Consider the following 27,762-nt stretch of genomic DNA (forward strand, 5'->3'; position numbering starts at 1 on the left):
GTGTGACTACATTGTTTGTGATATTTCAAAATGCCAGAGAAGACGGTTGGGCTTCAGGTATGGCCCTAATGGGCACCAGTCAGTAGCATGCAACAGCTTGAACATTTGTTGCACATCATCCACAGTGGAGCCTGTCTGGAAGCACATCACTGTTGCATGTAAGACAAGTAACTGTTGTTTTCATTACAATTAGACTTTCCTCCTCCTACATGGCAGTATGTTCTGTAAATACTTTCTGGAGATTCAAACTAAGGAAATGCTGAGAAAGAACAGCAAATTCATAGTAGCTCACCTAGAAGGAGCCATCTGCTTCTGTTTCTGGAGCACTGCATTTCGAGAGGTGACATCCAGCCTGTTGAAAGGAAAAAGAAGACCAAAGTTATTGTTCAGGGATGACCATGAAAGCCTCAACAACTCTAAGTTTTCATAAAAATCTGACATATTTCCTCGGGATGCTATAAAGCCCAGTCATGGAAGGCTAGGATGTTACTTTAATGACATTGTTTTTTTTTTTATATGACCCATGATTTTCAAATTAAAATGTTAACAGTATCTTAAAAGTGGTATATTAAAACCATTTTCTTTTTGCTTCAGAATCTCAGATAAAATGCAGGGCCAAAAATCTGCATAGGGCAATTCCCTTTTACTTCAAACTCCCTTGGTTCTGTTGTATGTGATTATGATAGTGATAGCTTTGTAAAATTTGGTTTCAACAAGGCATTTTTCTGGGTAGAGGTTCTCCACTTAGTTACATTGTGCTCTTTACTTTGTTCTTAGAGTTGATATATATGTTGGATTTACCAAATTCTAAATTAGCTGTACAAGCATTTAACTGAAGTGACAGAGAAAGATGCTCCTCAGAATATGAAAGAAATGTCCTTGCTTGGCAGATTGCAACAAGATGTTGACATGATCATTGCTTGGAAAAGAAATGCAGAAATGTTCACAATAGAAACATTTATATTTTCTTTTCTTTTTATTTGCTTTTCTTCTCTGTCTATTTAAAAAATGAAAAATTGCTCTTAGTGGTTTTGATGCTGTCTCAGGCTTTTACAAGCTTATCTTTTTATGGAAGTATGTGAGTGTCTTCTAGAAACAAGAGTAACTAATCAGTGGTATGCCATCTTTCTTTAGCAATAGTTGTCGATTATTGCCATTTTTTGTTCTGATGTTGCATGTGGAATTTAGAACTATTAATTAAAAGGACATTCTTTGTGACCTCCAGGAGTAGCCAGTAGAGCATAGGAAGATAAATTACTTGTAATTTAAGTTCTCTACCAGTACTATATTTAGGAGTCTTCCCTGGGAAAAAGAATTTATTCAAGAGAGAAAAGTGGGTGAAATTTAGCGTAGAGTCACAAATATTTTCTTAAGAAATATCATATATGAGATGTGAATTTGAGAACAGGCTGTGATATTTGTTTGGTATTTGAATAGAATCTATGAATCTGTTTGTTCAGGCACATACACTGATAAGTTGCTAAGAAATGCTGGAGCCTCTCCCTGCCCTCTTTTGTCTTGAACATGCTCTTCTTGATGCCCATTCTGAACCTCTCTTATGAATCAAAGGAACAGCAAGCATGCAGAGAAATCAGGGACACTTTCTAAAATGTTTCTGTTCACTCTGACGTCAAGTCCTGTATGGCACTAGCCTCAGGAGTTATTCTTCTGTATGTAATGTGAAAGTCAGTGGGTGTGACATAGCACAGTTGACTGTCCATCAGGCAAACCTACCTCCTAGTGAGCACTGATCTAGGCAGATACACTTACTATCTGAAACAGCATCCAGATAAGATGCCAAGCAATTTCATATGCCAGGTTATTTCATATGAAATAACTTTTTCCAAAATGAGCTGGGACCTTGGGATAGAGAGCTACAGCTTGTTAACTTCATGGGAAAGTCACTCTGCTTGTTTACTCTCCCAAACTTGAAATGCGTAGTTTTAGGAATAACAGGTTTGAAAATTTGCCCTTTATTCTAAATTATTTTTCTTTCAAAATCAGAGGAAAAAAGATATACATATATGTTCCTTACATTTGTTTGTATTTCTTTGAATTAAATTTTTAAAAAATGAAAATAACAGAGAGATTACATCATGAGGTTGATTACTAAGTTACCATTAGTTTATATTTTAAAATGAAAAGCTTAAAGTCAATCAAAGAAGCAACATCATCTTTATAATTCAGTAGGAAAGAGATAGGTTCTTACTGCTCGATAATTGAAGTTCAGGCTATTTTAAAATTTACTTTCCACAATTGTAAGGTAGCCAGGTTGCTCACTGGCTTCCAGTGGAGACGCTTGTCACAACTGGGACCTTTGTTGTGCTCCCATCTGTAATGGCAGGTGGAGGGACCTGCTCTCAGGCAGCAGTGTGGTACTGAATTAAATTATTCTGCTCTTACACTGAAAGTTCAGTTCCACCTTCTGGCAGAAAAATGGCTATTACTAAGGTCTCTATTTATTTATTATTATTTTTAGAGTGGGCAGAGCATGTAACATACCACTGTAGATCCTCCCCTGGTTATTAAAGCTGCAGTTCATCAGCATTTCACGTGTGTGATCCTTGATCGTGTGAGAGCACCACGGCATTCATTATATATGAGACAGGTGGTACACAGGGTGCTTAAACTTTTTTGGTCATTTTAAGATTTGCGTATGCTGGAAGGCAGCTAATTCTGTAGCACGCAATAAGATCTTTAGCTGCTTGTGTTAATATTCAGCAAATAACGCTAGTATATCCTACACAGAAGACCACAACAACTTTGTCTTTTATATTTATTTATTTTTATGAATCTCAGAAGCAGGTTTTACAAAATGGTTCTAGTGTGAATTTTGGGACTCGTTACCTATCTGATGAATGTCATGTTTGTAGATGATAGCTGAGACTTTCGCCTACCTATTGCCCATAAGGTCTGGTTTTGTATTTTGAGGATAGCGGATGTACAAATGCTTTGGCTGCATCCTTCTTCCTGTGTCCGGAAAATGTAAAGGTTCATGCCTGAATTATTAACGTTCATGTAAGTGTGTTGATTTACCTAATGGGCAATCATTCTGTGTAACAGCCTCCCTTGAGACAGAGTTCTTTCAGGTTCAGTAGTAGCAAACTATAACCCTTGAGCAACAGGGGAATTTACCTTTGCTAACAGAATAAATAGGGTTTCGATCGGCCTTGGTGAATGAGACCATTGCACTAAGGCTTCTCTTATTAAAATTCCTTCAACTAGAGCAGATGCAGCAGTACTGGGAAATTTTAGGGAAAGTAGTAATTCCCCTTCTCCCTGTTGTTGTTTTAAAAGCTTCACCCAGACTTGAATTGAGTAGAAAAACTAATTGCTTTTCATTTTAAAACTAGAAGCAACTCACAAGGGATCTAATTAAAATTCCAGTGTCTGGAAGGAAATATGCCATATAAATCTGAAAAAGTAGTTGCTTAAAAATTAGCAGTATCTCCATACCAGATCGTGCAAGCTCAGAAGAGTTTGAACGCCCACGTACTTAATTTCAAAATTTAAAGACTGTCATTACCCAATTTCCTTAGTTATTCTGAAATCCTATTTTGATCATAATCTGGAAAGTTTACAAAAGATTGATGAAGATATAAAAAGGCAATGACAGTTCATTGCTTGTTTATAACAGCATTGGGCAATGGGCTTTTTGTTTAAAAAGATCATCTTGACACAGTAGGGTTCATCAGCATTAAAGCTTGAAAAATGAAAGGCAAAGACCAGGGTTCCCACCAAAACTGGCAGCCTGCCTTCCTTTGTTAGAAGATGTACATAACCACGGAAAGGCCTCACTCCTGCTGCATTTCCTCCTGGTCTAAAATTCTCCTTCAGCTTTCTGCCAGCATGAAAATGGTGACCCTAACTCTAGCTGTGTACTGCTACCAGGACACGTGTGTTTATGCACCATGGAGTTGTTTACTTTGTGGCTATTGTAGCCTTCTTCCATCTTTCTTGTAAGTTTGCAGTGCCATCTAGACTGTCAAACCACTCAGTCTTCTCTTAGTTCAAAAGCAGCATAATGTCCCTGTTTTTCCACTGTCACCATAAGAATAAAAATGAGTACAAGCTTAATAAATGAAGCACCAAAAATCATCTAGTTATTGATTTCTGGTCACTCTTTCCCCTTCCCACTTGGGATATACTGGGAATGGGTTAAATGGTATCCAGTTTTGAGTGAAGGCTTGCGTTGTGTTATATTACACTGTGAACTCGTTGCTAGTTCTTAACTAACAATACAAAAGAAAACCAAGCCAAAGGAAAACAAACCTGTTGCTCAAACCCTTTGTTTTTAATTTAGTTTGCTCTTGATGAAACAGATTGTGGAGTGGTCTGGAATTCACTTACCTCTCCAGTTCTCTCATCACCCCTTGACACATGTTAGATCAGCCTGGGGCTGCTTTAATCTCAACCAGCTGCTATTTTTCCCCTCGTAGACTTGTAGACCAGATGGAGTTTGCTGGCCTGTGCTGCGCTGTGGCCATCCTCATACCCCAGAAGATATCAGCTTGTTCTCCCTTTCCTCCTCCCTACCTGCCCAGGCATGCATGCCAGGTGTGCACACACCTTGCTCACAAGAAGTTGTCGAGAGATGCTACTGCAGATTTTTGTGAACCATTTGTATAGCTGAAATGTGAGTGAATGTTACCTTCAACTGAGGACCGTGCTTATATTCCGTTTCTGCTCAGTGTAGCAGTTAAGGTGTATGAATAAACTGGGTTGAAATTAATGCAACTTAATTATTAGCTTCAGTATAGTGCTGGATGGGACCGTAACCTCGCAAACAGTGCTGGCTTGGGGGGCGAGCTGGGAACCTAGTACTTCCCTGAAACAGAGACGAGTCCTTTGCAGATGGTTCATCATTGATGTTTGACTTTTCAACATGACTTATAAAATAAATCCATTTTATATGGGATCTAAATTTGAAAACATTTCTGATGAGCACAGTTATGTACCTTGCAGTGTATTGCTTGTCCAGTATCTATTTAGTTTTCCTGCTCTTATTTTAATGTTATTTTACTGTCTGTGCACAAAGAAATGGCTGTTGGCGTATGTTTACTAGGTATAGTTTCTCTTTTATGCTTATATTAAGGATCTGAAAGAGCAAACCACTTAAGAATATGCCCAACAGAAAGCACCCTCGCTGACATGAAGCTTCTAATTCATCCATAACTTTCAAAGGTTTCTGCAGTTAGTCTGTAAATGATTCTGGCTTTCAGAAGGGCTTTCTATGAAATGGTTGCTTTTTACTTTGAAATAAAATACATTACAATATACCACTTACCAACCATATGCTTATACATCACATGACAAAGCCCAGAGAAAGTATTCTTGTGCCAAGAAAAAATTAAGTGTTATTTTTTTCCTCACTGTATAAATTCACTGGAACTTTCATTTTCATGGTAGAAGTATTATTTCAGAAAAGTGGTAGTTAGGGTGAATGCTGATACGTTATAGCCTGATCATCTTACATGTGTATAGTCCTTTTATTATCATGTGCAGTTCCTTTGGTACGTCTTTTTTTTCCTCAGTGAATTTTGCATTTAGCCTTGGCGTACATTGTGAAGAAATACTTCTTACTATATATTATTCCTGAAACTGTCATCAGTGTCATTTCTAACTCAGTTTTTTTGTTGAGAAGTGTTAGGAAAAGCTTGTATATAGAAATTATTGCAAAATATTAAAAGACTATATTGTGTACGTGTGATACATTACTTATCCGAAAGTAAGAAAGAAAACGTACACCTTAAATGATTTTAAAAGGAGGGAAAATACTGATACATCTGTATCAGAACGTTCCTTTAGCAGACTAATGCTTAAATGAGCAAAGACTCAAAGCTCCATATTTTCAATTATTTGTGACTACCACTTGCAGTTGAAAGTCATTCTGCACAGTGGAACTTACACAGTTTGTTGCAAATGTGAATGAAATGTTTTTGGGTGTTTGTTTTGTGTTTTATTTTTTTTTTTTATTTTTTTTTTACTTTCTCAAACAGGTAGCAGCCCTTTGGACAGTCCCAGGAACTTCTCTCCAAATGCACCTGCTCATTTCTCCTTTGTTCCTGCCCGAAGGTAAGGCAGGATCTATTCTCTTTGGACTGGCAAGCAAATAGTTTATAAGCTTTTATTTAGAAATGGCCTATGTCTTAGAAGTTTTTTGATTGTGTTTTGCTTTCTCTGATGTTTCCAGTTTTATTTTGTTTTATTCTTTTTGGTTTAGATCTTGGCAGCACCCAGAATGTATTAGGTGCTTTTCAGACCTAGAAGAAGATTAAATTAAGTAGTCAGTACTGCCTAAGGAGGAGGCAACGTTCTTCCAGAAGGATGACATGTAGGGCATGTGATATGACAAATAATTTAGTCATAATGACATTAAAGCCAGTTATGATTAGGATAATAATGTCTTAGTTGTAATCCTAGATGTTCTTCTCACTGAATAACTGCGGTGTATTCAAAGTGTACTGATCTTCTTTGCTATCTCTGCACAGACATAAACATACATAAAATTAGGCGTGCACAACTGTGTGTGCATTCATTCGCTGCATTCTGACTGGTAGCAACTTTTTAGTTTTCTCTACTGTCTTGGGCATTGGTGTCAAGAGTACATTATTGCTCTAATGAGGAAAATAACTGATAATTGAAATTGCAAGTCTACAAGAACCTCTAGAAGAAGAGCAGCATTGAGAGACCTGAATGTGAAGCTATCATCTGTCCTGCAGCGAATGCTAGACAAATGCTGCTTATGCTGTATATCAAACTAGTGGAAAGAAATCTGATACTATAGTGATGAATTTAGTGTAAAGAATAGGATAGAAAGAATAAAGACAGCTGGGAGAAGCAGACAAATGGTGTATTGAATGTTGTATCCCAGCAGGTAGGCAGAAATAGATAATGATACAGAAAGTTAAATTTTGTGGAGAAATAAAGGAGAAAAAGAGAGATCCAAAGCAGGGTTTGGGCATAGTAGCAGGATTATTAGACTCAGGTGTGGGGAAGATATTTTGGATTTGCTAAACTCTGCCTTGGCTGAAAAAAACCCAATCTGTGTTTAAAATGATCTGAGAATGGGAAAAGTGTGATCATCCTGAGAGGAAGTAAGTTTTCTGAGAACAACAGATTTAGCTTGGTGACTAGTCAGAAAAAGGATAGGTCTCAAAACTTCAAAGAAGAATAAAGTGGCAGGTAAATCCTGGAGCGTTTCTGCATTGAGGTGATTAGGTAGAAGACCTGGTGTCCTTGAATACTGTTTGAAGTAGACTTTGGTCTTCAGGTCTTACATAAGAAAAAACTTCATAACAGTGTGTGAAATGTGACAGACTGGATATGTATTTTCCTGTTGCCTCAGAGGGAAAAATTAGTATTTTACTTGCTGGTAAAACAACTCAAATGGACTCACAGCATCCATCTTTATTTTTAAAGAGGTATCTGAGCCTGATCTGGGTATATTCAATAAGTTCTGTTGAAGTCAACTGAATTTTTACCTGAGTTTTACTGAGTTTTCACAGTATCTGGAGCTCTGGACCCTGGAACGCAGGAGGAAAGTTACAGCTGAAACCATTGTCAAAACTTAACATAATTTTTCAACATCATGTTTCAACTTGATGTTTCAGTATCATTGCTTTCTGAAGTTTCAAGCAGCAAATAAATGTTTTAATACTAAAACTCGGAAGAGTGCCCTTTCATACTTTTCCACTTTTTAAATCTAATTTTTAAAGAAATAGATGAATAAAGATTAAGTCTGTCCTATGGAATACTGTGGTTCATTTTACAGTATGCATGTTGCTCTCTATACTTTTTCTGTCATTCATTGAAAAGAACACTTAAGCCCAGCTTGGTTTAGAAACTTGTTTCTATTTTCTACTTGCATTACACCCTGAATAGCTATGCCAGCAGTACCAATACATATTTATTAGATTGTCACATAGTGGTATCAGAATAACTTCTATATGATGGTATTAAGTAATTGCAAGTGTGGTGCTCTGTTACCCCAGACAAATGGATATTTCACTGTACTCTTTTGATTGGCATTGCATGGGTCTTAAGAGGTGGTTCTTACCTTATTTCCTCCTGTTGCCGTCACAGAAATGATTTGTTGCTGATTTTCTGCTTTTTATATTTGGTTTAATTTCTTCATTTATTATCCTGTTTGGACATTGTCTGTGGTTTCCATTCTTTCATATTAGCCCTGTGATGAGTTTATTCTTGGGACAGAGTAGGAAACATATTTGGAAAACTTGTTTTATTGTAAAGCCAATTTCACTACAATATACTGCAAGATTATCCTTAGTTTGACTGGTGATTAATCATAGATCCCTTGCTAGACACCCTTTCAATGATTGTGTCATAGCCACAAAGTTAACATGTTCAGGGATCCTCCTGTTTGAATAAGGAAATGTATGATTAATTCTGTCCATATTCACTAAAACTGATCTTAGCGGAATACCAGTAACAGATGATGAGGGTTTTTTCAGAAATCACATGTGCATCTTCTACTTCTCCCTCTCTCATTATCATTGTACAATTTCTTCCACACAGCCATGGACACAGAGCAGACAGGTAATGTGTATCGTATTGCTGCTGTTTGTGTGTGTGTATGAACTATGCTTCTGTGCAGCTGAGCCTGTGTCCCTAACAAGTTCATGCTGTAATAACCCCATTTAGGCATTCAGCTTCTATTCTTTGGTAATCAAAAAAGGAAATCTTTGCATTTTGGCTTAAAACGATAAACAGGTAGTGCTCTGGAGAAGATGTGTTGTTCTTCTAGCACCTTCTTGTTTTGAAATTGATCTACTGTTCATTGAATAGCATTTAGCTGCCGTAAAAATACCTCCTTCATTAACTAATTAAAATGTCATTTAAAAGGCAAAATTTGTTGTTTGCATGTTTTTATTGTGCTAGCAAAGAATCTATAATAAAAAAAAGACCTAAAAATTTCTTTCCAAGTATCTTTTCCTAAGAAATATTGCGTGAGATCTCTCTAAAAATATGTTTATTAACAAAACACTGAAGTAATTTTGAAATGTTTTGCATAAACGAAGGAGGAATTTTCTTTTAAAGTCTTCTTCCTGTTGCCTTTGATTTTGAAGATTTCTACTCTTGTCCCACTTCCTTCTGCTAGAATAGAGCTGATATGCATTGTCCTGACTGCTTAGCACATTGCTTGCCTAGATTGCATCAGCAGAAAATAGCCCAAGCATGAAGAGGTATCCTGTAATTTTCTAATTGAGAAAGACTTTTTCGGTTAACTTTGTCAAAATGAAAATTCTGAAGTAATTTCAATACACAATTTAGTCAAGTCATTATTTTGCTTTCCTTTTGCAAAAAATGAGTGCGTTCCTGTCTACTGTTTGAGAAGTCAGGAGCACACCATCTTGCTTTGGGACTGAGGGTCCAAACTGAGGTTAAAGCATTGACCTAAATATTTCCCCAGTACCCCTGTATGTTACAAGAAGCTGAATGAAGATCATTGAAGTTTGGTGTTCTGTCACTGACCACATCATGCAGCAACTTTGTAATGCTGACATTTGTTGTTTTTCAGGGTTAAGAAAGGAATTTAATTTCTCTTGGAATTTTTTGAGATTGTTCTTTTACATGTAATTGTCTTGCCAAAGAAAACGTCACCTGTGGCTAAATGGGGTTTAGCTATAGCATAAGCATGCAATAGAAATCTGCATTACAGCTGGATTATTTTTTATTAATGCATGAAGCATGAGTCTTTAAAAACTCTTGACATAATATTCTCTGTGATGTAGAACAGTGAGTGTATTTCCCTCTTGTTCTAAGGTAGATGGCAAAGAAGAGTAGTGTGTATCAGTGCCTGAAAATAAAAGGAACTAGATCTGGAAAAAATATAAACAGGCGTTTATGCCTGGGTGTGCATTGAACTTTTTTCTGAAGATCGGGCTTCATGGGTGTGGATAGTGGGATGAGAAGTATTACTGTGAAGATGATAACAGTTGAGATTTTAATAAGAGCTAAGCACTATTTCAGACCTGTATGAAACATCCTATTTTATAATGCACTTGCATAAATGTATTGTATCTACACGTAGCAAAAAAACCCCAAATCTTTCCGAAGTAGGTTAGAACGACGAACTGTTCTAATTCAGCTTCACTTTGACCAGTTACTGATAATCTGATGTAATAAAAGAAACAAGCAAACGGAAACTGATGTGAGGAAGAGACTTCTTTAACATCCATCCTGTTGTGCAGGGGGACACCTTTGTCCATTATAGGACACAAAATGCATGCAAGACTGAAATGAAATCAGAGGCAGAAAAAGCACTGTGAGACTGAGCTGAATGTAGTTCAGTTTCCATCTTCACAGAGGCAGGTTTTGGGGGGAGAAGAGGGTTTCAGGCAGGGCAACACTGATTATTCTCAAAGCAGTTGTGTAGTTCATCAGTTTTACATTGGTAAGACAAGACCTTTTCTGCAGTATCTCTGGGATGTTTTGGCTGTTTTCCCTGAGGGTCATGTTTCTTTGGCTACGATAGGGAAATAACTACTAATATTATGTTCACTGGAGGTGAAAGAGACCCTAGGTGAGATTTCTGTGATTTCTATCTCGCTGTATTTTGAGTGGACCACTTGGCTCTGTTCAGATCTGCTGTAGTGGATTTAATTCACCAGCTGTGTCAGGCGATGTGCTAGGCAGAATGCCTTCTGACTAGGTAAACTAACGAATCTGCTTTCAGTTGATTCTTGATCTAATATGATTTTTTTCCCTTCAATTTTAAACTTTATTTGGAAGACAAGGAACTGCATAAGTAATTATCTTAGGCATGACTGTCTTCTTCACATAAGTTTGAAATGAGCTGATTTCATTTGTCTGTTTTAGAAACTCCAATTTTTGCACAACTGGTAACATTTACAAAGCATCTACTTAATGCAGGAATCTGATGCCCATTTGCTTTATCTTTTCCAAGGTCACTTACTTACTTTTGCTTTTAAAACTTACCCTAGCTGCTTTTTCACAAAAATCATTGTAAATAGGATACCTCATTTATCTGAATAACTTGAGACTTTAATAAAAATGTGAGGTTAAGAGATTTTGCGGGGGGGAAATGCTTATTTCCCCCAAGAATTAGCCACAATATATCCCTGACAGTAATTTCCCTTACTTCTTTTCCCCAGAACGGATGGACGCCGCTGGTCCTTGGCCTCCCTTCCTTCTTCTGGATATGGAACAAACACTCCCAGTTCAACAGTTTCTGTAAGTGGCACAGACTTTTCCAAGCAATTCAGTTTGTACAAACACACCCTAACAAATCAGCTTTTGAGTCTTTACTAAAATATCTGATCTTTCTTCATTGTTTTGCTAACATTATTTAATACACTAATTATTTTAAAAATTATTTTAATTATTGGTTCTGCTGCTTTTTCCTCCATTTCCCAGCTCCTGTCATCTTGCACTTTGCCTTTAGCATAGGTGAAATCCCAGTGCAGCACTTGGCTCGACCGATCAGTTGAGAGGCAGAATGTCTCAGAAGTGGCAGGACTCTAAGCGATAGTGCATAATTACTAGCCAGCTCTCACCTTTTTGTAACTGGGAAATGAAATTCTTGTCTGCTGTCAAGTTCTTAGTATGAAAGCCTCTGCTATCAGGCTAGCAGAAAGAAAAACTGATAATCCACATCTGTTACTCAACTCCAATAATTTGAACCTCCTAATAAAGCTTTTCAGTTCTTACGCATGTCATTAGAAAGGCTGGCTGCAGTTTGCTTGAGTTCTGTACTTTCAAAAGGCTAGTATGTCATTAATACCAGTAAGGTAGCAGCACTGTGTTAACCCTTATAACTCTCAGATACATCATACAATGAATCTTATTCTTTAGTTTATGTGAACTAGATGTTGTGGTTATCCACATAACAACCTTGCAAAGCCAAGCATAGAAAAATTAGATATGTTAAGGCTACCTGTACAGACTTAATGTAACACGCTTTTGTATGTGTGTTATGGTGAGTGTCTTCAACTGTGTGGTCATTTATCACTGCCTCTTTTCGTAATACTTCTACTGATCATTTTGGGTTTTGTGTACTGCTTAGAGTATGTTCCGAATAATTGTAATACCTGCATTAATTAGGATTCAATATTCCATGTTATGCAAATCTTACACTGAATGCAGTATCATTGTTTTCCTTGTGAGCTGTTCTGTTACGTTCATCCATAAATTTCTAGTGCTTCTCAAGCACAAATTTATCATCACAGTTCCTTAGGAAGTGAGTGTTAAATTCAGTCTACATAGCAAGAGAAGAAATTGGGGTTAAAAGTTTCCTTTTAGCATGAATTGATACGATTAAAATTTGATTTTGCAATGTTAATCTCATATCTGTAGCTTCATATGTTCAGACACATTCCCGCAGACTCTAGTTTGCACAATTTTCACAATTTGTTATCTTTTGTCCTTCAAGAGAGTTGTTTTTTTGTTCGTTTTGGGGGGTTTTTTTTGTCTCCTTCGAAGGCAGGTGACTTGATTTCAGTTTCCTGTGGGAGAAGTCTCTGTGTGTGCACGTGCGTGTGTGTGTGTGCTCCTGGGCAGGAGCACAGAAAAATGTGGGAGAAGATTTCATTATCAACATGAATAAGATGCCCCTGTTTTGCTGCCAAGCAGTATTATATATTCAAGCACCTGAGAGCAGCTGTTAAAACGGAGCTCTGCTTTTGCCTTTATAGTCTTAGTTTAAATCTTTATGGGTATAAGCCATGGCTAAGTCCTCTTCTGGGTACCAGCTGTGAGAGCATGGAGCAAGTACAGTTACTTTCTGTATGGATGACATCCAAATAGTTTTATCATTGGTAGTCACTGTGAGAGTTTCCAAGATGCCTGTGAAGATGACATTTTGGAGACCAAACTGCCTGCAGTGTGTAAGTCCGTCTTACCTGCAGGTGTGATCAGTAGTTTTTCAAGAGTTTATAGTTTGACCATCCTTTGGGTAGATGTCCATGGAGAGAGCAAAACTAACAACAACAAAAAATATCTGTTGGAAGTATGAGTCCTTGCTTTGAAATAGGGACATTAAAGCTACTTTTAGAAAGTTCTCAGCTTCCTGACATGGGAAAGAAAACATATTTGTCTCTTGACATTTTTCCAGAAAAAAACCCAAACAACCCCAACCCAACAGATCTGAGATAGACATGTCACATAGAAAGCATCAGTTCAAATGGTGTAAGTATTGTAAACAACAGAAAACAGGGTGGTATAATGAGAAGCATGAAGTGATGGTCATATACAGATCTGAATTCACCTTCCTGCAGGAAATAGTTAGATTAAAACCTGTAATTCCAAGACTTTTTTTTTCCTAAATGGCTGAGTCTCTTGTGTCTTGTTCTTTTGCTGGTTCAGTGTTACAATCTCAGAAAGACATTGAAATGGGCTGTTAAGTAAGTAGTGATGCAATTCTTGGAGCTATTAAACTTAGTATTACATTTCTAAGCCAATCCTACTTACTACTTGTCTATGACAATACTATTATCATAGTATTTCATAGATTAGAATTAATTTGAATTGATCTGAATAACACCTCTGAAGTTGATAAAAGCAGTATTATTCCTGCATAGACTTTAAAACTGAAGTAGGAAGTAGTCAAGGGGCTTGTCAAAAGGGCACAATGAATTAATGCCGCAGATGTGAATATAACAGAATTTTCGGCTTCCATTTCATGTGATCAGTCTTCAAGATTACATTTCTTTTTCAAGCAAGATAGAAGGAAGCCGGTACACCTTCTTTCTGGTGTACATATCAGTAGGAAATGAAATATCAAGAAGAGCGTCAGTTCTGTGTTCTGCTGGCCTGAGTTCTGTATGGCAGTTAGAGCTGACCTGCATCTCTGTGGTCATAGATCAGCTGCTCTACCAATCAACCAACTGAACAAACCAAGACATTTGTTTAGTCTAAGGTCAGTGGAAACCTGTAGATTCTGCTTTATTTTTTGCTTCCAAATGAGGGATGGCGCTTTTAAAAAAATACACATTTACCCTTTTCATATGAATCATGAAGACCAGATATATATCATCAGGCCAACACTAAAAAAGCTAAAGACCTTCTTTCAAATTAGATGAATATAGAACAGTCAGTTGAATGGGCCAATATACAATTATTTTTAAACATCTAATCTGCTATTCATTTTCTAGATGCAGAGTTAATATACAAGCTACTGTAGTGTTAGCTTGATTTTTTTTACTGGAGAAGAGTTGGTGAATTCTGCATCTGTAATTAAGACACCAGAGGGATGTTTGTATTAGTCTGCTGCAGATATTGAATACAGTGATGTGATTACTTAAAAATCAATGCTTCAGAAGTATTTCACTTTGCTTTCACGCTTTTTCATTGAAAGGTTGTATACCTTAAGACTGCTAGAGAAGCCCTTGGCAGAGGAAAGTACATTTCTCATCATGGCCTTTTTCTTCAGGACTTACTTTAATTATTCTCTGGAATTACAAACTTTGTGATCTGATTGCTTTTAAGGAGAGAAAGTGGAGGGAGGATTTTGTTGGGTCATCCATGAGCTGACTAGCACTGCTTCCCAGTGATTTTGCTGTTAGGAGACATAAAATTTTTAATGCTTTTTCTAGACTATCAGTTTTGATTTTTTTTCTAACTCTAGTGACTAGCTAACCTTCCTTAATGTGGTAGTTTTAGTTTAATTTTGTTTTGAATAAGACACGTATTTGTAATGCCAGAACTTGAGTACCTGCTAATGCAGGTTTGTAAGATGGTGTCTTCAGTACTTCCTGCTCTACTGCAGGACTTGCGTTATTCATCATGAACGGGATGTCAACTGACGTGTACCTTTTCTTTGAAAGTGTTGCTGTTTTTTCATAGGCAGGTACTTCTCCCCGCTCCTTGTATTCTGTAAGACACAAAGACAGACATCAAAGAAAGCTCTGAAAGTCAAACAGGGCTTGCATAATTCCGTACTACAAGGACTTCCTGTACTTGGCATAAGCAGTGTGCACAGCAGAATAGCTGTGGGCAAAGGGGCTATCAAGCACCCAGACTCTCCATCTTGGCTTCAGTGTGGATTAGACCAGTGTAAGCTGATACACCATCTGGATGATCATCAGTGTGTGGACACTGCTGGATATGACTTCCCAACATGATCCCTGCACCTAGACCTGCCTGAAGGAAAACACTGGAAGTGGTGGCTTCCAGTTCCAGCCACACCTGGGGAGTTTGTGCATGTCCCAAGGCTTTCAAGGGGGTTCTTTTCTGTAAATACCTCTGTGCAGTGCAGTGGGAATGGATCTGGGGTCTGGAGCTAATTATATTTTTATCAAAGAATATGATCTTTAGGTTTATAAGTTCTGACATGCAGATCTCCATCTCAGTCTTGGCTAGAATTCTCTAGATAAGACTATGCTAGGATCTGCAACAATCTGCTTAGTTTTAATTCAGTTCAAGTGTAGCTGTTACCTTCTTGACAAATTTGGATGTACCTGTTTTATGTGATTTCAGAGTATTTTCTCTTTGCTGTCAACATTACAAACATGCAGGACTTGGTGAAAAGCCTTGTCAGCATTTGGCTTTCATTGCTTGGCCATACTTCTTAGCTTTCTTTTCCAAAAACCATCAACAGCAAATAAATCTAGAAAAGCATGCTAGGTGAGTTAAAGCTTTGGTCATACGTGTTATATCATGTATAATTCTCTCCTACCAATACCCCTGGTACTAGGATGCAGTGCTTTCCAGTGTGGGTGAGGGTTATTGTAGCAAAAGGAGAAGTTTTCCCAGTGGAACGGTGTACATGATTAATTTCATCAGATCAATAAGGAGCATTGGAACTTAGATTAGGATAATGTTTTTAATAAGGCCCACTGGTGCTACTCTGGTTATTCAGCACTTCTTTCCCCCCCCCCCCCCATCCCTCTGCTTTGTTTTTAAAGAGGATTTTTAATTTGCCCTTACATAATATATTTTCTTACTTTTGTAAAATGGAAAGGGGCATTGAAAAATCACACAAGAAGAAATTCATTTGTTAGTTGACCTACAGCTTTTTCCCCTGGAACATCCAACATTTGATGTTATTAACACTTCCCACAAATATTTGTTTTAATCTCAGGTTTCTTGAAGCTCAAGGATTAAAACGGTTTCATGTCTATCATTATCACAAGATGTGTCATATAAATGCATCAACTACTTTAAAGATGAATAAGCTGTTTATAACAAGAAACTCTATTAATCTTACAACTCTGCAAAGTCAGCTACTTTCATTTTATTATTGCCTACTTAGTTAGAGAAGAAGCCTGATGGGTAAAGGAAGGGAGAAATAAAATCCTGACCATTTACAATAGCAATTTCCAATGAGAGCCAATGATCAGCAAAAACTCTCACGTCTACACAGCTCCATAGCATTCTGCATGCCAGTGAAACTCCTGAGCTAAGAGAGCATGAGGGAAAAGGAAAGAAAGTTGCTCACCACTCCAGGAACCTCCTTGTCCTTTCGAGAGTAGCACTGGTACTCACATACCTTCCTTTCTGCCTCCTGATAGTAAATTACCTGCATGATAAGATCTAATGGTTCCAGAATCAGATGCGGTGGTTCCCTGGCCTTCTCCCAAAGACTTCCTGATCTCACCAGCTCTGTTGTTGTACCTAAGAGTTGGCTTAGCCTAATGAGAACAACAAAGAGAGGCACCTGGTCTGATAAGTAGCTTTCTTTTCCGCTGGAGTGTGCAGTGTCTGGCAGAATCCGTTCCTCTTCCATTCATTAGCTGACCCCTATGCATGCGTTTAGTGCATTTCTTTTCTGTATTTTTTTCTGTACTCAGTCATCATGCTCATCTCAGGAGAAGCTGCACCAGCTGCCCTTTCAGCCCACGGCAGATGAACTTCATTTCCTGACAAAGCATTTCAGTACTGAGAGCATCACTGATGAGGAAGGGCGACATTCTCCAGCCTTGAGGCCTCGGTCTCGCAGTCTCAGGTGAGCTTTGGGTTGTTTGTTGAATTTTCAAGATGTTGGACACGTGTTGCATTTCTATGTGTGCTTTCCGATCTAAGAATAGTCATTTGTGGTTGTTTTGTTACATGTTTTTGAAATTATTTTAATCAACATTTAAGCTACCTCACCTAATCAGAAAGGTGGTTTTTTTTTTTTATTTGATGCTGAGGTTTTGGGTTGCAAAATGGTTAGCACAGTCTGCTTTTGTATCTTCACAACAACCCTATGAAAACCTGATGCACAAGCGTCTTGTACTAAATGTATAAAATGTAGATTTCCTTTTAGTGAAGTTTCTTCTCTGAATTTTTCTGCATTAATATAAAGAAGTGGTTACAGTCACTGTTAATAACTTTTCCAGCAGTGCTTCTGAAGGGTTATGAAAACTAGATAATGTGGTTTAACCCCAGCCAGCAACTAAGCACCATGCAGCAGCTCACTCACTCCCCATCCCATCCAGTGGGGTGGGGGAGAGAATCAGGAAAAAAAGTAAAACTTGTGGGTTGAGATAAGAACAGTTTAATAGAACAGAAAGGAAGAAACTGATAATGATAATAATAACAATAATAGAATGACAAATATAATAATAAAAGGATAGGAATATACAAAGTGATGCACAATGCAATTGCTCACCACCCGCCAACAGACACCCAGTTAGTTCCCAAGCAGCGATCCACCCCCCCAGCCCCACTCCCCCCAGTTTATATACTGGGCATGACATCACATGGTATGGAATACCCCTTTGGCCAGTTTGGGTCAGCTGCCCTGGCTGTGTCCCCTCCCAGCTTCTTGTGCCCCTCCAGCCTTCTTGCTGGCTGGGCATGAGAAGCTGAAAAGTCCTTGACTTAGTATAAATACGACTTAGCAACAACTGAAAACATCAGTGTGTTATCAACATTCTTCTCATACTGAATCCCAAACATAGCACTATACCAGCTACTAGGAAGAAAATGAACTCTATCCCAGCCAAAACTGGGACACTAGAGTAGATGATGTCAAAACCTTAAATAGAATTGCACCCAAGAGCAATTTTGTAATAGTGCTGAAAATATTTCTCCTGCATTAGCAGTTGAATAATTTTTACTGTTGCTTCAGAGAATGGGTTGTTCAAAGATAGCTATCCAGGGGTTATTTCCTTGTGCAGTTGATTTTTCCGTACTTAAAAACAGAAGCAACTAGAATTTCATCTTTCACAGAACTACAGAATGACTGAGGTTGGAAAGGACCTCTGGAGGTCATCTTGTCCAAACCCTTGCTTGAGCCGATTGCCTAGGACCATGTCCAGACAGCTTTTGAATATCTCCAAGGACGGAGATTCCACAAACTCTCTGCGCAATCTTTCTTGCAGGTCTCTAAGGGTTATGTGGAATAAATCCACAAACATTTTGTATCATGGCAAAAGCCTTAAGTTTTGCTATGCGTTTTAGTGCTGGACCAAGTGAATGAAAGTCTAGAGAAGCGTACCTCTAGATGCAGCATCTTATGAAAGAAAAAGGATTTATACAAGCTGGGGACAGGGAGGTGAAGTCTCCCTTCTGCTTCTCGTCTGAGGGTGTCAGAGGTGGATATCGCCTTTAAATTAATGGACAAGATTCAGAAGTTCTGGCAGCTGGAAATACTGAATCAGTGTGCCCAGCTCAGGATCTAGGCCGAGGTTTGTAATAGAAGAAGTGAAACAGGCCAAGATAACAAAAAAAATCTATGGTGAGTATCGTGTCATGGCAGAGCTGACCTTTCATGATTATTTGTAATTATTTGTATGTTCTAAACTTCAGTGCAGGCTGCATGGTAATTGCATATGGATCTACTAAGTGTAGTTACACAGTAATCTACAGGAGCAGGTAAGTACCGTGGGTAGTAGCACACTTAGCCCATGATCTCCACAAATTGCCGTGTAGTAAAAGACTAGTTTTATGATTTGTACTAAGTCTCTCTGAACAATAGTCCTACTTCGGTCCTCTTCCTATCACTCTTAATGCTGACGATTGCTGAGTAGTGGATCTGTAGTAGTACTAATTCTTTATAGATAAGACAACTACTGTAGGTAGACAACACATCACTAAAGTAATTATTGTCCTTTCTAACACAGACATATTACTGTTGGCATAATGAAGTATAAGACACTTGCTAATGCAAGAATGATATGAACAATAAAATGAAGAGCCCAATTTTATTTTTTTCCTTGTTAATACGGATTATCAACTTGCTGAGAATTTTACCTCTGTGAGCCAATTTAAAAGCAGAGTTATCACATAGTAGGTTTATACTCTGTGACGAGACTAGATTAATTCAGTGTGTCATATAACTATGTGATTAATCTTCCTCCCCTCTTGAATGCTTTCTCTAGCTGTCTCTGGTTTTCAGTATGATAATGGCCAGCCTTATTGGTATTCCAAAGCTTAGAATGAAGTAATTTAATTTTTTAAACTTACTGTGCCTGATTTGTTTTTCATTTTACTTATTGCTAGTACTGTGATGGTGTGTGACTCTATGGCACCCTTGCCACTACCAAGCATTCATGCTGGCCCTTGCATCTCAAAGGAAAATTGATATGTCAATCCAACCAATTGGAGCAATGTTTGCAGGAGTAAATACCCACTTTGACAGAGGGTAGCACGTCCTTGTAAACAAACAAGTACTGAAATATGTGAAGACCAGACCTTATTCACTGCACAGCTTGCTTATTTAGTTGCCCACATGATAGAGTTAGCTTACTGGGTGGGAGGATATTTTTACTTACTTAAGAAATGAAAAAATAAAATCTGAGCAGTTAACGTGTTGAAAATGAAGCAGGAATTTCCTAAAAATATAATATTTTCATAAGCATTTAATGGTGTTGTTTGATCAGCTCTAATGAAAAGCAGATGAACAAAATACATCAGAAGTTTTCCTTAATTGGCGGTCACAGCTTTGTAATTTAAAAGATGGTCTGATATTTATGACTGATTGTTAACATGTATTCATTTTTCATCCTTTGTGACTGCAGCCTTACATCTCTTTTTATGAGAGAGGAACTGGTATTTTGAGATGTCACTGTCAAATGCTGGGACTGTTGTTTTTGAGGGTCTCTAACCCAAGATTTTTTAGAAGTATCAGCTGATCCTTTTATGCTCCTAGATAGAGAGTATTGCCTAGATGTAACTTTTGGAAAAATCTACTTCTTTGACTAGAAATTACCATTTTCTTGTACTTAGCTGCAAATGTTCTGTTCATACAGAGCAGTCTTAATGATCAAACTGGATGAAAAAAGTAACAAAGCGTACAGTCGTGCAGGGTAGCATTGGCTGATGTACACTGACAAGTTGGTACCACCTCCATTGCTTGAGGTATTCTGCCAGGGTGGCTTGAAGATACTCATCGCCTAACTAATCATGCCTTATTTGAAATCCCCCAAATTTCTACACCAAAGAAATGGCACTGGTTCTTTCCCAGCTGCTTTCCTGTGCAGGTGGAAGGAGGTAGCCTGAGACCAACGCTGGAAACCAAAAGTGTCACATGCTTTTGAATCTGGTTGCTAAAGCCAGGAGACTGTTTTCTCATCCATCTCCAATAGATCCAGTACTCACATGCTCAATGAAAGAACATATTTCCATGTGACCCACCTGTTTTGGTACTTCCAGTGTGTCTTCAGTAGAAGAGAGTATTTCTTTCTTACTTGCAGAAGTAGTTCCTAAATACCATCTCTCAACTGGTCTCTTTTTTTGTAATGCAACCTTCAAATCCTTCAGGTTATTGGCCAACAGAGAGATGTCCGGCCTACATTCACTTTGTTTAGAACAATCCTGGGCTTTACCTGAAGAAGATCTTTTCTCCCGGGAGTAAAATGCATGGAGAGTGTGAATTCTTGCACTAAACTTGGCATCGTTACTCTCTCTAAGTTAGAGAGATGCTGCCCTCCATCTTTCCCCTGTTCTCTTTCCTTGTCTTCCTTTAGCGATTGCTAACATGTGGAAATGTGTGGCGAAGTCAGAGATAAAAGCAGAGTTAACTAATAACGACTTCTTCAGGAGCTGCCTTTGTGCAGTCACTCAGCCCACCAATCTGCCCATTTTTCTTGATCGCTTTTTGTATTTCAGGATAATGTTGTCTAGGGAAAAAGCGTTAAAGATTGTAGCAGTGAATTTTTATATAGTTGAAGTAGATGAGATCATCCTTAATCAAGCATGCTCCTTCATCTCTTTGCTGGGTAGTGCGTTTCAAATGCAATCCTCCAACCTGACTTTTGACATGCTAGATCCTGCCATTAAGAATATACAGAGACAACTCCTAGAAAATGCCAGTTGTCAAAAAAGACTTCTGAAATAAAATACCCAAGATGGGAAGAAGGAATAGGTGTTGTGAAACCGCACCAGTGGCCCACATAGTCCATTTTTATCTTAAAGATTGATCCTGCAGGTTGTGGAGCTTTCTCATCTCACTGCACTTAAGCGTCAGCTTTAACCACTTGAGTAATCTTGGTGGTTTCATCGCTTCATGCTGCTGCTTTCAGAAAGTGCCGTCTGTTGCAAGCTGCGGAGGAACAGGTGGTGCTCCCTGCAGAGTGGGGACTCATGCAGCCAGGAATTTGCCAGAGAAGCATAATAGTTTTATATTCTGAAGCATAAGGCATCTATTTCCTATGAAAATACATTCTAACTACATTACAGATAATGTTGGTCTCTGTTTTCTCTGTCAAGACAGTGAATTCTGTGAACCTGATTTTAAAATGTTCTTCAAAGTGACTGGTTTTAAATTTATTAACTTTTGGTTTCACTCACCATCTTTGTGGTTTTCTATTATGAGGAAAACTGGGTATTCTTATTTACCCTCTGTACTGCTCGTTACTTTAACTTTCTAGTGTTTTCTGTCTAAAGCAGTTTCAGTCTTCGTTGGCATGCATAAAAAATCCTGAGGTATTGGAAAGAGGTAGTTGCACCCCCTGTGTAAGTCTGTAGAAAGGACTCATTAGTCTTTACTTTCAAAGAGATTGTGATTGAAATGTATTCCCTTTCCCTTAATGCTCTCTCATATATATACATATTTTTTATTATTATTATTTATTAATTTATTATTTCTATTTATAAATGTTTAAAAAAAACCCTTATATTCATAAGAATGTCACTCCTAGTATAAAGAAGGGCTGAACTGGAAAACAGTTCAGCGATACAAAACCAATCACAAATAGTATTTGTCCACAGATTAAACGTCACTGAAGCAACAAACTCAGAAATTACTTTTCAAAGTGCTCAGTGAGAAAGACTCTTTACTGTTCTGTTTCACCGCTTGCCTGTTTGTAAGAAGAAGAGGAATTACTGTATATCCTGCTTTGCCTCGGATTCCCTTTTTTCTAGCAGCACTAGAATAACTGCTCAGTGTGGACTTTCTGTGCTGTTTGGTTATGATTATGCAGGAAGAAGGATCCTTGAATAAATACTGAAAAGCAATCTAAAGTTACGTGTTTAATTTTCTACATTATTTCCTCCATGGTATAGATTATTGTAATTCTGTGGGAAACTGTATTTCACTATTATTGTGCATGTTGCATAAATTCAGACTTTAGCAGATGGGTTCTGCTCTACTGAGATTAGTTCTCCTTTGGTCATTGTCCTGTCCAGAAACAGGATTAGGCCCCAAGGTCTAATTGTTGTGGGCTGCGTGAAGCACTGAGTCATATTTGCTCTGAAATTTGATAGACAGATGTAGATTGTCCATATTTGCTTCTGCTTTATTGTCTCTTTTTTCAGGGGAAGTTTTCTGGCTTACTTCTAGTGTTAATGTAATTTGTACGAGGAAAAAGATTTATATCTTTATTTCTTGGGGGAAGAGGAAGGCCAGTGCTCTCCTCACCTTCAGCAGAAGGTTTAACTTAGTTTCTACTTCATACAACTTTAGCTCTCTAGTTTTAAAATTCCTTATTTTGGCAACTGGCATTTTCTACAAGTTGTCTTTGTATATGCTTAATGGCAGGATCTAACATGTTGAAATGACAGAAAATTAAGGCCTATGGTTTTAATTTTCCTATGGACACTGACTTTGGTAATGTGCTGTAAATACATCCTAATTAAACCTTTATGTACAGGGTAAAAGCAGAGGGGAATACAGTGCTTTTAGGTTCTCTGCTTTTTCTTAATAAATACAGCTGTCACAGTGAAGGAAAAATTAGGTATTCATAAACATCTCAGTTTTATTTAGTCACAGTTAAACTAGTTTTTGTAAGGTTTAAGTTATTACTATAAATGCTACTCCTTGAAATAGCTGTCTATAAGCTATTTTCACTTTCTAGCATCAAATAAAGACACATGAGTTTTGACAAGTTGAAGGCTAGAAACCTTTGCAGGAGATAGATGTCACTGAATGTCTACCACCACATCATTTCATAAAGTGGAGGGAGGGTGAAGAAGGGGAAAAGAGAGAGTAGTTTTTCATTCTGCTGTTAAGCTTAAGGGGACAGATATTATTCTTCTAATGTCTGCTCTGCTGAAATGAAAAACTCACTGACAATAATAATTTCTTTGACCTACCTATCTAAACCAAGAAAAGAGAAGCAGCCTGCTTTTTGTCTTAAAATGTTATGCACGTACATGGTATGTGTCCTCTGTTTTACAGAAAATAATCTGATCCTTTGTGAGGCTTGAAATGTTAGACTGATTTAGTTCTGTATGTGAAATTTTTGGTACTAGATAGATGTGTTGAAAAGCTGTCATGCCAATAAAATGTATTAAACTCCTTTTTTTCTAGATTTCCTTATGTTCTCCCTTGGTGGCATTCAGTTATCTGCCCAGTCCTGGTTTCTTTTTCACCTGGTTGTGTCTCAAAGGTGCTGTAAAGTAACTAGCAGTGCCTGGCAGCTAGCCTTTGGTTAGTTAGTTATCCATCTATTTCTGTAGTTTCCCAGGCTAAGGATCAACATAAAAAATTATGGTGCAGTATATTATGTTGCAGTCTTGCTATAGTCAGCTAGACATTTAATTTGACCTGTTATGTTGGGCAAATTTTATTTAGAATGACAATTTGAATCTTGATCCAAGGTTTTATCTGGAATTTTTTGGGTGCTCTGTCATTTTAGGTGGTAAGAAGTGGCATTAATCAGCTTCCAAAGATGAGAGACAGAACTGCCAGTGCCCAAGGAAGCTAAGGGATTATAAGTGTTTAGTTTCTTGCCAATCAGTAGACTTTTGTGCAAAGAAATTACTTTGTTTCAGAATCATAAAAAACAAAAGCAAACGCAATAAACTCCCATGTCATTGTGGCTTTTCTTAAGGAAACACTACATCTGCTGGCAGGACAGCTCAAGTAGCATGATTTTTGCATAGCTCTTAATTTCCTGTATCCATATGAATAAAGTGCCTTGAAAGCAAAAGGCAAAACCCCTCATGTTTTATTGTAGCCCTAAGACAGCAAATACTTAAGCATGCGCAAATTTTAGTAGGACTACTTCAGTGTTAAAATGAAGTATGTATGTGCCTCCATGTTTCTGTAGTTAGTACCAAAGGGCTTATATATCCTTGTCATTTATACCTCACTTAAATCACACAGAGAAATAATACATTATAGAAAAATAAATTCTTCAGTAACTATGTTTTCACCAAGTTCTTCAGCTCCATATGAACTGCCAGTAAACAAGTGTCATGTGTTTGTGTCAGATTGTTTGGTCTTAGAGAAAAAAGGATAAAGATAGCAGGCTGGATGTGTGGGGGAATTTGCTTCTAAGTCTGGAATTTAAATGTTCTTACCCTTCTTTTTATTATGTCATACATTACATGTGAATATATATGTAAGTTTCTTTTTAAAGACAATTTTCCTTGCTTAAAAATAGCTATCTACCAAGCTAAGGGATATATTTTCGTAAAAAAAAGTTGATGAAAATGTGTTTTTACTTGGTATCCAAAACATCCAAATCAGTTTTTCTCATTTAACATAAGGATTCAGTGAGAGTTTTAATATGAAGTGCATTTTCCCAAGCTGAGGGATAAACCTTAATAAAAACAAGACACAATGTAATTCATGGAATTCCAGCGTCAGGCATGAAAAGAGATTGGTATTGCTATATTCCATGAGCCAGTGAGTTAAATTTTCTTTGAATTGTAAATATATGTTCCCAAAAGAATGTGTTTTCCTTTAAATAGGTTAGCAGCAAGGTAGTAACTGTAATGCATTCCAAGTTTAAAATGCATTTATTCCATTTAGAGATTCATTTCATCCTTCACAAGAAAGTTTAAAATGTTTGAACTCATTCAAGATAAAATTGTATTTTCTGACATAGAAAAATATTTTTAGCAATATCTAGTACTCTTAAAATCATAAAGACAATGATCATGTAAGATGCCAGATAATTGAAGCCCTTGCTTGTCTTGAACATTAGAACAAGGTAGCGAGAGAAATGCGATGCTGTAGGCGATCCTGTAGCTAGGGATTATCTGCATTACCTCACTCTGGCTCTCCTCAGTGGCAGAATGAGTCAGAGCATTGCATACCATCAGATGTGATGAAATGAGATGCAACTCTTCTTTAAAAAAAATACCCAAACAGTAATATAAATGCAGTTTGTCAAGATTTACTGTCCTGTTTTTTGGTGTGCCTTGAAGTTGCTTGCTAACCTATGCATACATGCATATGCATCCGCGGTGTAATATGCCTCAAGGGAGTGCAGTTTTCAGAAAAGTATTCTGTTCCTATTGCTTGTGGTATTTATATGTAAGATTTAGCTGAATAACACTGCTCCTGCATCCTTCCTGCAGCGTGGTATTCTTCAGACAAAGGAAAGCAACTCATCTCAAGTTCCTTGTTTCCTTTTACTCTGCCTCTTTCTGGCACTAGAGACTCCAGAGATACCAGTGATTCCTTCCTGGGCAGGGCTGCTACCACTGCCTTGGAGGGCAGTAAGAGAACGAGGGAGATAACAGATGTACCTGCAGCAAATGCACTGATTTTTTACATGCTTGTATACTAGGGCTTGCATTCACTGAAAATAGGTGAGTTTCTGCCTGAGTTCACGTGAAGACAGGAGTGTTAGCAGTTTTCAAATGAGTTAACTGTGAGGGCTGTAGATTGCCATTGCTTGCCAGGATTTTCTCTGAAGTTAAGCATCTGCCCATTACTGAAGTGAAGTCAAAGCTTTGGAAGGGCTACAGTCAGTATGGCAGCATTATGACCAACACTGGGTTTTGAAGGGTTTTGATGTGATATCTGTAAATTATAATGTACTTTCTTCTTTTCCTCTAGCCCGGGTCGCTCCCCAATTTCCTTTGACAGTGAGATAATAATGATGAATCATGTGTACAAAGAAAGGTTTCCAAAGGTAAGGAATCACTTTTTTGAATAATGCATTCAATGAAGTTGTGACCAAGCTCAGAATTAATTTGTTGTGCTCATTGGAGAAGGAGCCCAGCTTTTACCTCTGATTTCCAAGCAGTGCAGTTTGCTAAGAGTTTGAAGCTGCCTTCTCTGCTTCACATGCTAATTCTGCAGTAGAAGAAATAGAAAAGCTTTGGGTATTTCTATATGTACATCATATTTACTGAATTTCTCATGTCTTTTATTGGCATGACAAATGCTTGCAGGAATGAGGAGAAGGGCCATGCTCTGGCTGCTCAGTCCATTTATGTTGTTTATGAGGCCAGTGTCTCCGTATATTTTTAACTAATCCTTGTCTTTTTCTTTAAATTCTGAATCAGATTAAGGCTGGAAGAGGGATGTTTTGCTTAGTTTCATATATACTTAAAAAAGCTATTTTACAGTAATTTCAAAATATGTTGAATAATATTCTCTCATTATTCCCTTGTATAACTGCATTAAATTTGCTTTGTACTGATCCAAACTTCTTTGGGTTTGGTAGGCTTTCCATTTACATATTGAAAATGCAAAGTTTTCTTTTAAAGTCATTCCAAATTATACTGGAGGTTTTGGCAAAAACCAAGTTTGCCACTGGGTACCAGAGAAGCAATGAAGACAGATTGGGATTTTCAGAAAAGTCAATCTGAATTCAGTCACACTGAAATGTGCTGAAGTGATCTGCAGTGAAAATAAGTGTGGGGTTTTTTTTTAAAAAGCTGAATATTGAAATCTGCGGAATCAAGCTTTGAAAGTTAGTATCTCACTGAAACGAGTGTAGAAGATCATGTATCCCAGAACTGTTGATATGGCCATTCCCTCCTGTTCTACCAATAGCAAAAATAGGTGTTTCTGTGGAGACAGGCCATCAGTGCTTATAGTGATAGAAATGCCATGTGTCTATTGCTCGGGGCAATGATTTTCAGGTTCCATGGTCTTGCCTAAAAGTTCTGAAAACTGCCTCGTATCTTACGTCTTTACTCTGGAGACCCAGGGAGGAATACAGCCTCAGGACCAGAGTATTTTTATGGTCGTTTGCATTTTCAGAAAGTGTGCTCCAATTAATTTTTGTTGTTTGCTCATGTGAACATAACTTTTGCCTATAGTATGCTATTTTTATTCTCAGCAAAATGCTATTGCGTTTTGGAATATTTTTTAAGCCTTATGCATTTTGGAATTAAGAATATGTTACTTTAGCACCCTACTTGTTTATGTTTAAGTTTTGGGATAGTACAATTTAAGAATATTTCTGTTTATTCTGTACTCTTAGGCCACAGCGCAGATGGAAGAACGGCTGGCTGAGTTTATTGCCTCTAATGCTCCAGAGAATGTGCTGCAATTAGCAGATGGGGTCCTAAGTTTCATTCATCATCAAGTTATTGAACTGGCCAGAGATTGCCTAGATAAATCACGTGAAGGTCTTATTACTTCTCGGTACTTTTATGAGCTGCAGGAAAACTTGGAGAAACTTCTCCAGGACGTAAGTGCTCTCTGGAAAGTAGAATATATTA

General features: G+C 37.7%; 1 protein-coding gene and 1 long non-coding RNA gene across 10 annotated transcripts in view; one reads left to right on the plus strand and one right to left on the minus strand.

Annotated features, from left to right (window-relative positions):
* Positions 1-27,762, plus strand: part of MAST2 (microtubule associated serine/threonine kinase 2) — a 199,666-nt gene that overhangs the window by 129,250 nt on the left and 42,654 nt on the right. For 7 of the 9 annotated variants that reach the window (XM_030031727.2, XM_030031724.2, XM_030031726.2 and 4 more), the window contains 6 exons: positions 6,000-6,075; positions 8,539-8,559; positions 11,139-11,217; positions 16,773-16,927; positions 26,144-26,219; positions 27,522-27,731. In XM_030031727.2, the coding sequence (XP_029887587.1) occupies positions 6,000-6,075; positions 8,539-8,559; positions 11,139-11,217; positions 16,773-16,927; positions 26,144-26,219; positions 27,522-27,731 (617 nt within the window). The remainder of the gene's footprint in view (positions 1-5,999; positions 6,076-8,538; positions 8,560-11,138; positions 11,218-16,772; positions 16,928-26,143; positions 26,220-27,521; positions 27,732-27,762) is intronic. The other 2 variants (XM_030031725.2, XM_030031729.2) reach the window with 1 other exon arrangement.
* LOC121233731 lies at positions 238-16,646 on the minus strand. Its single transcript, XR_005933785.1, has 3 exons — positions 16,502-16,646; positions 14,794-14,854; positions 238-352 (listed from the first exon to the last, which is right to left on the minus strand). It is a non-coding gene; the product is annotated as an uncharacterized LOC121233731 (long non-coding RNA).

Source organism: Aquila chrysaetos, chromosome 12, assembly GCF_900496995.4.
Source record: "Aquila chrysaetos chrysaetos chromosome 12, bAquChr1.4, whole genome shotgun sequence".
NCBI lineage: Eukaryota > Metazoa > Chordata > Aves > Accipitriformes > Accipitridae > Aquila > Aquila chrysaetos.